The 12,572-nt window shown below is 43.6% G+C and overlaps 1 protein-coding gene across 1 annotated transcript in view; it reads right to left on the bottom strand.

Moving 5' to 3' along the window:
- Nucleotides 1-12,572, bottom strand: part of PPEF1 (protein phosphatase with EF-hand domain 1) — a 51,420-nt gene that overhangs the window by 6,585 nt on the left and 32,263 nt on the right. Inside the window, exons 14-15 of the mRNA XM_063305147.1 lie at nt 11,985-12,091; nt 7,658-7,821 (exon numbers count right to left, since the gene is read on the bottom strand). Coding sequence (XP_063161217.1) covers nt 7,658-7,821; nt 11,985-12,091 — 271 coding nt within the window. The remainder of the gene's footprint in view (nt 1-7,657; nt 7,822-11,984; nt 12,092-12,572) is intronic.

Genomic DNA, 12,572 nt, shown 5'->3' with positions numbered 1-12,572 from the left:
CCCAGCCGACCACCTTGGTCCAATTACAACAATGTCTGGGGGTCATTAACTGGGCCCGTGCATACCTCGCTTTAACTACACCCATGTTATCACCTTTATTCCAAGCGTTAGTGGGTTTGACAAACCCAGCTGACAAGGTGTACCTTACAGAACAACAATTGCATGCCCTACAACAGGTCAATGCCGTCCTTACGACCCAATGGGTGGACCGTGCGCTCACTGACAAACCACCCTCTCTTGCCATTCTTTCAACACATCAATTATTGACTGCCATCATTGTCCAAACGTCTGATAAAAAACATCTACATATTTTAGAATGGCTACACTTGCCACACACACCTAAGACATCCATCATCACCAGAGCAGCACAAATGGCCTCTCTTGTTGAGAAAGGCCGGAAGAGGATTAGAGCCCTAATGGGACTGGATGTTTCCACCCTGTACATTCCCCTTAAGGTTACTCAATGGGAACCCCTCCTACAAAACTCCACTGCACTGCAGGATGCCTTGGAGGACTGGTGTGGCCAGGTGTCATGCCATCTTCCCCCTGATCCTCGATTGCAACTGTTGCGAACAGTACCCTTCACACTAACCTCGCCGTTCGTTCAGCAGCCACTCAAGGAAGCCCTCACTGTTTTTACAGACGGCTCCAAAACCATAGGGGCTTGTACATGGCAAAATAATTGCAAATGGCATAAACGCCTAACAGGCCCACAAGCATCTGCCCAACAGGCTGAGTTAGCCGCTTTTCTGTTAGCCTTGTCCCTTTTCCCAGAACAGCCTTTGAATGTTATATTAGATAGTATGTATGTCACTCAAATGGCTGTGGCCATGTTTGATGCATATATTTCCCCTGTTACCCCCCCCTCTCTCATGACGCTTTTTTTGCAGCTTCAAACTCTCCTGAAGGACAGAACATCCCCTTTGTTTGTAGCGCATATTAGAAGCCACCAACAGCTACCCGGTTTCCTGTCCGAAGGCAACCACATGGCAGATGAGGCTTGCAAAATTATGGCCTCTTCCCCTCTTCCTCCGCAGCTTTTAGCAGGGGACAGCCATGCTTATTTCCACCAAAATAAAAAAGCATTGGTGCGCCAATTTGGCATTACATATCAAGAAGCTACCGCCATTCTTCAACAATGTCCAACCTGCAGTTAGCAGGCAAAGTGCATCCCTGAGGGAGTTAATCCCAGGGGTATCCAAGCTTGTGACACATGGCAGATGGATGTCACTCATTATCCCTCTTTTGCACCTTGGAAGTATATCCATGTATCTGTGGATACTTATTCGGGATTCATCCTGGCAACTTTGCAAAGAGGAGAAGCCACGAAAAACGTAATCAATCATTGTATTCGCACTTTCGTCACATCGGGATGTCCCAAAACTTTGAAAACTGACAATGGCCCTGCTTACGTCAGCACTCCCTTTGCTGAGTTTTGCCGTAAGTGGTCCATTACCCACAGATTCGGTATACCATTCAACAGCCAAGGTCAGGCTATTGTGGAAAGGGCTAACCAGACCCTAAAGAATGCCCTTGATCGGCAAACGGGGAAAAAGGCCTTAGGCCCCCCAAGCCTCCCGATGTTACAAAATATCCTTAATCTCACCTTGTTTACCTTAAATTTCCTTAATCTTACCGGTACCCCCCCTGCTACGGCTGCATCTCGACACTTTTCTAAGCCAGTAGTTCCCTCTTCCCGTCCCCTTGTTTATTTTAGGCAACTGCCCAGCCCTGAGTGGAAAGGCCCTGCGCAACTCGTCACCTGGGGAAAAGGCTACGCTGCTGTGCAACTTCCTGATCGAGTGCTCTGGGTTCCTGCTCGCTGTGTCCGGCCGTATCATGGGCAGCCTCCTGACAAGCACCTCCTTGACCCTCCTTCTCTGTTATCTCTCTTCCATCTTTGCTCCCCTCACAACGAACCCTAAAACAACCTCTCTCATTCGAACCCATCGTTTACGCTACCCTGCCACCATCGGCCGCAGCTCAGCATCCAACGCCATGGAATGTCTTCAACGCTCTCCCATCAAAAGAAAAGGCACCTTCTGGCGCTGGTTTCGCAACAACACTCTTCTCCAAGATGGCGATTCCTACTCCATCACTTATCACTTTCGCCAAACTACCCTTGCTATCACCAACGTACAGTTGACCGATCTAGGACAATATCACTGTGAAATAACAAAATTAATTAAGGGGTTCGCCACCTCATCTCGCCTTACGCTCACCTTGTTTCAACTCTCCCTTCCTGAGCCCGCCCGTTGGCAGGGACGACGCCTGCTGGCATCTGACGCCCAGGGATCGCATCGCCCTTACAGTATCACCTGGACAATCTGCGATGCCTTGGGTCAGATCCTGAATACCTCCTTTTGTTATAGCCCAATTGTATCTTGTTTCCCTAATCTGTATTTTGACTTTTCAGAAATGCTTTTAGGAGTGACAGCCTACAGGAGGCTGGACGGCACCCCGCCCAGCCACTCCATCGTTAAAAGGTATCCCCTGTAGGTGTGCCCAGGACATGACACCCGCCCTGACCACGTGCACGACTGCGGAGGCTTAGCAGATTACTTTTGCAAGTCTTGGTCCTGCGTTTCCACCGGCCACATCTACTGGACCCCTCCGTATAAGACTGATTACATCACTCTCACTCGGTTGAGAGAGGACATTGAGTGCACCGCGACCAATCAGGGTTGGAATAAATGTAATCCGGTTATTGTACAATTCACTGCTGCAGGAAAAGCTCAGGGGAATGCCTGGGACTCAGGTGTAAAATGGGGAGGTCGTATATATGCCGGATGGCCCGGGTTTCATTATGGCAACATATTCTACATTCAACGACAGGTCACTCTCCCTCAGTCCCCACCTGTTGGGCCCAATGCCGACGACATTCACTCCACCTTTCTTAAACCCCTCACCAAACAAAAAAAACCCCTTGTCTCTCTTCTTAACTCCTCCTTTTCCCTTGTTCACACCGCTTCTAACACATCTCGATGTTGGCTTTGTTTGTCTTCCTCTCCACCATTCTATGAAGCAGTCGGTTCTCCTGACCCTATCCGAAACTCTACCTCAGCCTCCTCCTGCCGCTGGCAAAACACCACGTTGACTATCACCTCTATAATAGGGCAGGGCTGCTGCCTTGGCCGTGTTCCTGCTAACTATACTCAATATTGCCTTAATTCTTCTCATGATCACTGTGCCCTCTATCTTCCAAAAAATCGCTTGAACATCAACGGTTACACCGGCCATGGTGGCTACGGTGTACTCTACACTACCTCTGGTAATATCTCTGCCCGCTTGACAGGGCAATACTTTATCCCTGGGAACAACTCTGTTTGGGCATGTTCTTCTGGCCTCACCGCATGTGTATATGGTGATACTTTGTTACGAACTAACGCCTTTTGTATTCAGGTGCTCCTACTCCCCAAAATCTCTATCTATTCCCCTGACGAACTTATCTCCATTTTAGAACCCCCTCATTACCCCCTCAAGGCTAAGCGCGAAGTAGTGACTGCTGTAACTTTATCAGTCCTACTGGGCTTAGGTGCGGCCGGAGCCGCCACCGGTGTGTCAGCCCTTGTTGTCAATGATCAGAACCTGCGTCACCTTAGTGCTATCATTGACACTGACCTTCGCGCCATCGAACAATCTATTGTGGCGCTACAAGATTCCCTTACCTCTCTATCCGAAGTGGTTTTGCAAAATCGTAGGGGTCTCGACCTTCTGTTCCTCAAACAAGGGGGACTGTGTGTTGCTCTAAAGGAAGACTGCTGTTTTTATGCCGACAACTCAGGAGTAGTATTGGACTCTATGAAAGAGCTCAATTCCCGTTTAAAAACAAGGGAATTGGAGCGCCAACAATCCATGTCATGGTATCAAAATATGTTTAGCATTTCTCCATGGCTAACCACACTGTTGTCCACTCTGTTGGGGCCCCTCCTGTTATTGATTCTCGTATGCACCATAGGCCCCTGTGTGCTGGGTCGCGTTCTCCGCTTCTTAAAGCAGAGACTTCATACATTGGACTCAGAGGTATCCGAGACAAAGCTTGCTGTTCAACACCTGGTCACTGCTGTAGGTATGGAGAAAACACCACTCTTGGGATGGTCCTCTAATAGTGAATCGGAAATGGACAAGGACCCCCAGTCACACTACCCCCCGAGAGAGGACGCTGGGATGGGTCTCCTTGGACTGAAGAGTCCCTGGCTCCCCGACTCAGACCCTCTGGGGGGAGGACAAAATTAAATAAAAAAGGTGGAAATGTGACGAACCTGACTCCATTACTGCACAGCTAGATTGCATGTCTCTCACGTAGCCTCAGAATGCTGTATATTCCCTTATAAGGGCATGACTTGTATTTCCCTATTCTCTTTGTACTCACTCCCCCGCCCTGATAGAACTGCTGAATAAAAGGAGGTGGGGGCGTGGCACCAGGAGGCAGTACCAGCAACCTCCTGAGATGTGGCGTCTCTCACCACAAAAGAATCCTGTACCTACCGTTGTTTTTTCGACCTCACCCTTGCGAGGGAATCGTTGGCTCATTCCCCCCCAGGGAATCCCATAGACCGAAGGGCGAAGGACTGGTCGCGCGACGCGACAGCCACCAAATATAATTTTTGTAATTTCTAAAGGAGGAAAACTTACTGAGCATATAGGGACTGGAAGAATAACTATTCTCTGGATGGAAGATAGCATAACCAAGTGGGCAAAAAATTATATGGCTCATGATCATGGACACCCATCTCAGATTAAATATCAACACACCATAGACAACCTCAAGGAACAACTAGAGCAAACTATGACTCCTGAACACATTAACATGCTGACGACTACAATCAAGACCACATCACTGAGACAAGCCAAAAAAAGGAAAACTAAACTCCAAACTACACTACTCAAGTTAAATCCCAGAAACAAAGAGGTACCGGAATGGGTGGTCAGCGTGTCCAGCCGCCCACTATCCACTGCAGAACACAATATCCTACAGAGAGGCCTGAACTACAACACGGAAGATGCAAATAAATTAGAATTCTTTGCAGCTCTAGAAGCAGCATTTAAAACTACAGGACTTACTACAGAAACCCAAGAGAACGTAAGACAGGCAATCATACCACAAATCAGAAGGACGTGGAAACAGAACTGACTGAAAGCAGAGGACAGAGCAGCCCTCAAACACCTAAAGATGGACCAAACTATCGTCCTCCCAGCAGACAAAGGCCACACCACCTTCATTATGGATAGATCCCAATACATACAAAAGGCCAAGGAATTACTTGAGGACAAAGAAACCTATACCCCAGTGAGCACCAATCCCATACAGAAACTGGATAACTAGTTCAAAAGAACTCTCAACAACCTCACCAAGAAAGGCCAAACTACAAAAGAAGAACAGAGGTGGATGAAAAACAGTGGACCCATCCTCCCACGCTTCTACAGACACCCCAAAATACACAAGCATGGCATACCACTTTGGCTTATTGTATCACTACCAGGGACTCCACATACAACATAGCTAAAGAGCTTACAAATAAACTTAGGCATCTCACAAAGGAGAGTGAATATTCTATCAACTCCCCACTACAGTGCCTCCAGAAAATCAAAAACCTAAAAATAGAAGAAGATGAAATTACGGTGTCATTCAATGTCACAGCTCTCTTTACATCCATAGACCCAGCACTAGCAAAAGAATCCATGGCAGCAGTTCTACACAACACACCCGACCTAGTCAAATACACCAAGATAGAAATACCCAGTATCATGGACCTCATAGACCTCTGCCTCACAACCTACTTCTCAGTTTGATGGACAAATATACCAACAAATCAAAGGAACACTCATGGGATCACCATTCTCAAGACTCATAGCAGAGATTGTAATGCAGCATCTAGAAAGGATAGCACTCTCACGTATACAACCCAAAGTATGGATCCAGTATGTAGATGACACCTTCATCATCATAAAGAAGGAACAACTGGAGGAAACACATGAAACCATCAACAACATCTTCAATGGAATAAAATTCACAAGGGAAGAAGAAAACAACAACACACTACCCTTCTTGGACATCCTCATCAGTAGAGGAAATGATGGCAAATTAGAAACACAAGTCTACTGGAAAGCTACCCACACTAGCCAAGTGCTTCATTACCAAAGCAACAACCCAACCTCCCACAAGAGGAGCTGTGTAAGAACATTATTCAGACAAGCACTAATGCATTGCAGCAACCCAGAACACCAGAAAAAGGAAACAGATCATCTATACAGCATCTTCCAGCTAAATGGATACCCCCCCAACTTTATCAAAAAGTGCCTGACTACTCAACCCACTACAACCCAACCAACAGAAGCCATGAAAAGGATAACACTGCCATACATCAGAAACATCTCAGAAACTACCAACAGACTGTTACAACCACACGGCATCACCATAGCACACAAACTAACCAAAAACCTTCAAAACATCTTAAGTAACCCAAAAGACCCAGTAGCCCAAGAATTAAAAACAGGAGTTATCTACAACATACAGTGTAAGGATTGTAGCAGCCACTATGTAGGACAGACAGGCAGAAGACTAGCAGAGAGCATCCACAAACACCAACTAGCAGTCAGAAGACACGATGAAAACTCCTTAATCTCACAACACATGGACAGACTTAACCATGCTTTCAACTGGGAAACTGTGAGCATCCTAAACTAAGACAAATCCAAAAATGCCAGAGAATTCCTGGCACTCAGACAAAGCAGCCATCAACAGACACGTAGAGGTAAACAACATTTACATACCATTCAAAAGAGACAATAGAAAAGCCAAAAGACCAGAACACCTCCTCGCCAGCAATCAACACCCAGATATGCAAAGATTAACACCAGAGGAACAATCAGCACAACGTATCCTAATCAAGGAACTATTATTTCAGTCAATCAACCAAGCAGTGAACAACAGCCCAATCAAGGAACTCCCAGGGAGAGAACAACACCTCCACCAACACAAGCAGGACAAACTACAGTATATAAACAGAGAGCAAGGCCCTCTCCCTTTTTGCACTGAAGATGTTGCCTAGTCAGGCAATGAAACATCTGCAAGAAGACAACAAGGCTCAGAGAACACCAAGGACTCCACAGTTCAGCCCTGAGCTACAAATATTCTCTTTGATTGGTATTCTCTGTCAGTTGTGCAATGGTCTGAAGAACTCAACATTTTTTCCAATACTGTACCTGAACAAGCATTATATACTGTCAGGAGTCCCAACTGAAGGACAATTTAAAAATTTGGACTGTATATATTAATGTATCCCCACTTTTTGCTATTAAGTACATTGATTTAAATGCTAATCATTTAATGTTTAATGTTGCAACAGAAAATGCAAGACTAGTTTTTATCAGTATATGTTTTTGAACTCTTTTTCTTCTTTTTTTCTTCTTGCAAGTGTGTAGACATAGATGGTATGATTACAGTAACTATATTTAATAACTTTAATTTTAATTAGATTTAAATTTAATTTTTAAATTTAAATTTAAATTTTTAATTATTTTTTTAAAAATTCTGTCTCTGCACACTGTTTTGTCCTGCCCCGCCTCTCTGGGAATGTCTGGCCTGTTGCTCAAAATAAAGTTCAGAGCTTGCTCTGAAAAAAAAGTTGATCATTCTTGTTCCAAATCACCTCACCTCTTTGATGGGTAGCTTGATTTCTAAATTGTCAAAAGATGAAAGATATTCCACACTTCCATCAGAAGCCAGACAAACTAGTCGAGAACGGAGAGTTCTCCAGGGTAGGTCAAGATGCAGAACAGATTCCATGGCAGAAGCCCATTGACTAAGAGAGATCCTTCCTGTTAAAAAAAGAAAATGAAAAGTATACTTTATTGAAACTGCCCCCCATTTCAATTGAAATATCATTGCAGGAGGTGTTGTGGCATTAAAATTCCAATAAATTGAATTACAGGCTTACTTTTCGATAAAATTGGCTAAGCACAGTGCCTAGCTTCTAAAGACTGGTCCACCAGACACATGCCCCGCCCCCTGCATTCCACCCAGCTTCACTAGAGTTTATGAAGTACAGTATGTAGATTAGGAAATAGAGCAGGGTAGCCAACCTGCAGGTTGTAGGCAGCCAAGTATCCCATTTGCACATCTCATCACACCACTGAAATTTGGTGGGAAATAGTTACACTTCAGCACTGAGTTTTGTTCTGTTTTTTTTTTTCTTTCCAAAATGAAACATCAGAAATCCCTCAAATGGTGCCAGATGAAAGGAGTGCTGAATTCAGCTTGTGTGTATGTGTGTGTGTGTTTGGGGGGGGGAGCTTAAAGGGGAAAGGGAAAATTAAAGTCTGCCAGAGACAAGCCTATTTCCATCCTTAAAAGTCATCCCTCCTTGAAAAAAAAGTGGCTGGTTTCTGAGTTGCAGGGGGGGGGTGTTAAGTTGGAAATGGGAATTGGAATAGTTTGCCTTTCAGAGACTTCCCTCTCCCATTCCCACCTTCAACCATTCCTGGGGGGGGGGGGGAAGGCAAAAACCTGCCTCCTCAAATGTTGTCCATGCCTGGCATACAGACAGGAGGAAAATGAGAAATTTTGATAATATGAGCTCACAGTAACTCATTTTTAGCTTTATTGTCTCTCTTCTTTGTTCCATCCTCTATTGGTCATGCCCTCCAACCTCTCCTTGAAAAGCTTTGGAGGCAATAGAAGAAACAGGGGAAAGAGAACCTTTCCATACATGGATTTCTAAAGCAACCTTGCCATAGGCAGTTTTAACGTCTTCTGCAACTGAAGTAATAATCCTGGGAATAATAACAGAATCCATTCCATCCGATGTATTCTAGATGTAAATAATTTGTAATAGAAGGAATTAACAAATGGAACCATGGCAGGAGAACAGCACTTTAAAAATTTTAATCACAGATATATATAATTTGAAGCACTGTCACATTGAAAAACATATTATTTCATATAACTTTGTCTTCTCTATTTCTTTGGACATGTGTTATGGAATGTAAGAATTACCTTGGAAGATGGGGGAAGAGAAGCTGCCTAGGGAACGATTTGATAAAAGAGGGAGCAGCCTGCAACCCAGTAACAGGCAGAGAAAGAAACTTAGAAAGGGACCCCCCTAACTGATTAGGCAGTGAATAGTGACGGTGGGAGATTTGTACTTTCAGACTTGCAAGATTCTGTTAATGTAGCCTAACAATAAAGTAGAAGTAGCTCATCTGGTTGTGTTGCCTGTCTGGTTTACCTGGGAGGGCTGACATCTGGGACTGTAAAACATGCAGAGAGTCCTGCTACCTGCAAATACTGCCATTTTTCTGTGTACAGACTGGTGGTCGGTACACCTAGAAGTTCACTAGTAAGTTTTCATGTACATATAATTACACTTTGCAAATAACAATTCAACCAGTGGACAATCTATATTTATGATGCCATCTGCATGCTTTCCTAATTATCCAACACTGACACTGTATGATTCTATGAGATACTAATGCAGCAATAGCACTCTTGGTTTAAAAGGGCAAGGCACATATCTGAAAAAAGGGAAAAAAAGTAGCCAAAGGTAGTGTTGCACCAAAATTGGGGCATAGAAGCAGAATCTGGTTAGCGACATGCTCAATAGAAGTATGGAAGATATAGGTCCCTCCTGCAAGTCCATATTGGCAATACCATGCTTCCAGAATGCTTCATCTACCTACACTGTCAAAATTCCTTATCTTTGGAAGAATTAGACTTCAACTGCAGCTATCAGTGTTTTCTCCTATGTGGTAATTGGGCGTTTTGTGTATGAAGCAACAGTCATATGTGTAATCCTCTAATTGCAGTCTCAAGAGGGCTGCAGCATTTCCTTTTTTTTTCTGTCCATACAGAGATCATGAATTTATCTTTGATCTTTTTACCCATCAGCAATATTGACCCTGTCACAAAGCAGGATGAAGCAACTTTCCTCTAGTAGTATCATGCCAGAAGCAGACAAGAGCAGGGTTTAAAACATCAAGAGGGCAGTCCCATCCTTTTTTTTTTTTTGCATGCATCATTTGTTAAAAATGGGCAGAGCTTCAAGCTTGCAGTCGTGGGCACCTTCTTGATTCTTTTTACTCACTTCAAATGATGCACCTGGCTATGAATGTGAAAAGAGGGAATGTAAACAGCTGATTGGTACAGTAAGATCTTTCTCCCTAGTGGGAGAAGCATCATTAATACATGTATGCCCCACACTTCTGAGCTATTAAGGATCTTGAACTTACCTAGAGTTCAGTTTCTAGGATTTCAGGCCACTCTTACTCTATAAGTTGACCTACAAAATTTGGACATAAGATGGGGGGTGATGCCTATATTTCCCATAATTTTCTAGGGGAAGCTATTATTCAGGTGCACTCCCAGTCTCTTAGGCCCCACCAGGCTTCCTGACCCCTTTTAAAAATAGAAAGCAGGCATGCTCTAAAGCAAAGCACCAGACTCTAAAATCATAGTTATTTGCAGCAGTGCCTTGGGGCCCCAGAAGGAACTTGCTGGGATGAAAGAAAACATTCTGGAGGATTATTTCACTGCCTTGTGAATGGCTGTTTGGGACTGGACATGTGTCACCCCTACAGGGTAGACCAGACGAAGAAACCAATGCCATGTAAGTCAGTACTACTTTACCGTAACAGGATCTTGCAAGTCTGACTATGCTTTCCCCTCCCTCCCTTTATCTTCCTGTGAGCTAGAGAGAGGCTTGTCTGAGACATTTGCTCAATTTTCTTTCTTGGCCCAGGCTCCAGCACCTCTTCTCTTACTGTTGCCTTGGTAGTGGCTCTTCCTTCTGTCCTCGAGGCCATTTCCTCTGCATTCTCTCTACAACACATCTACTCAGCTTTTGATCAGGTAAGTCTCCCACAGCAGCTGTTTTGTGAGCATACCCACTAAATGCTCTGGAAATTCCAAATGTGACCTTGGCCCCAAAATATTGCCTAGTTCTTTTGAAGGACAGTCTCTACCTCCTTTTGAGATCCTACCTCTCATATGACTTTATCATCAGATTGTTACTAGAATCACAGCATTGGAAATAACCATTTAGGCTATTAGGTCCAACCCCCTGCTCAGGAGTCCAAATTAAAGCTCCCCAAACAAACAGGTCTCTCTTTAGTCGTCTCTTGAACCCATGAAGGAGAGACCACTGCTTTTCCAGGGAACTGGTTTCATGATATTGAATTGCTCTTACTGTTATGGAGTTTTTTTCTAATGTTCAATTGAAATCTGACTTCCTGTAACTTAAACCCATTATTTCATATTCTGCACTCTGGAACAAGACAGAACCGATCCTAAACTTCTCTATGACAGTATCTCAGGTGCTTGAAGACCACTATTATATCAGTCATCCTTTTTCAAAACTAAACCTATCTTTCAATCCCTATTCATAGGACTTGGTTTTCAGTCCCCTGAACATCCTTGCCATCATTCTTTGACCATGTTCCAATTTCTCTGGATCCCTCTTAAAGGGTGATGCCCAGAATGGTGGGGTCTGACAAAAGCAGGATAAAGTGGAACAATTACTTCCCCTGATTTGGAAAGTGTACTTATGTTAATACAGCCAATGAGAAACTAAGTTCTGCTGCTATTCTCTGATGGACTGAAAAGGACATTCACACTGAAAACATTGCCATCAGAATTCTTAAAAAACAAGAATTACAGAGTTGGAAAGGATTGCATGAGTCATTTTGATCAGCCTCCAAACCTGTACACTATTTTGGACCAGCTGCGTCCATTACTCTAAATAATTTGATATCACCCATAAATTACATCTTTACTCAATCCAACTCGTTTATGAATGATTCATAGTAGCATCTGTCCCATACAAATCTAGATTCTATTGCTTCTGTTCTTCTATTATACAATTTGCTACTTTTACTGCTACTCTTCACATTTTCTTCCTGTAGCTTGCAACATACAAAATTATTTGTACATACAGTGAAACACAAAACAAATGAACAAAAAGGAACACTTTTTCAAATTATGTTACCTGTATAAATTGGATCATACTGGGTAAAAGCTGCAGTGAGGTCTGATTTGTGGGTATAAAGTTTCTCTCGCAAACACTTTAAAGCAGAGAGCTCAATTGCAGTCACTCTGCAAAGAAAATCATTAAATTGGGCAATTAGAACAACAGAATTGCTTTTAAGGTCCATTTCAGAGGACAGAATTTTAGGAGTTCTGAAATTCCCATATGCAACACAATAAAAAAACACTTAATCTTAATGGTAAACCTGACTAGTGCTGCACATCCAGTTAGAAAATTTGAAAAAACTGAACTTGCATTTAGGAAAACAAGGAACCACATGAGTGGCAATATAACTTCAACAGTCCCTGTAGTCACAGTTTTATACCACCAATTTAGTTTTATCTTTCTTTTGGGTTACAAACTATCACTAGGCTGCCAGTGAACCAAAATCACAGATGGGCCTTTCATTCCATGACAGCCCTCTGCACTTTCAGCTGCAATTCAATTTCCCTCCGTCCTCTCTGTGCAGCTCCACTGTTGTTCCACTTCTGTAAATGACACATAACTGGCAATACAGCAGAGGACAGGTGCATTTTCCCCATCCTCCTC

This window comes from Candoia aspera, chromosome 5, assembly GCF_035149785.1.
Source record: "Candoia aspera isolate rCanAsp1 chromosome 5, rCanAsp1.hap2, whole genome shotgun sequence".
In the NCBI taxonomy this organism is placed as follows: Eukaryota; Metazoa; Chordata; class Lepidosauria; order Squamata; family Boidae; genus Candoia; species Candoia aspera.
Note: the sequence above shows the minus strand (reverse complement) of the source record. Positions and strands in the feature narration are given on the sequence as shown.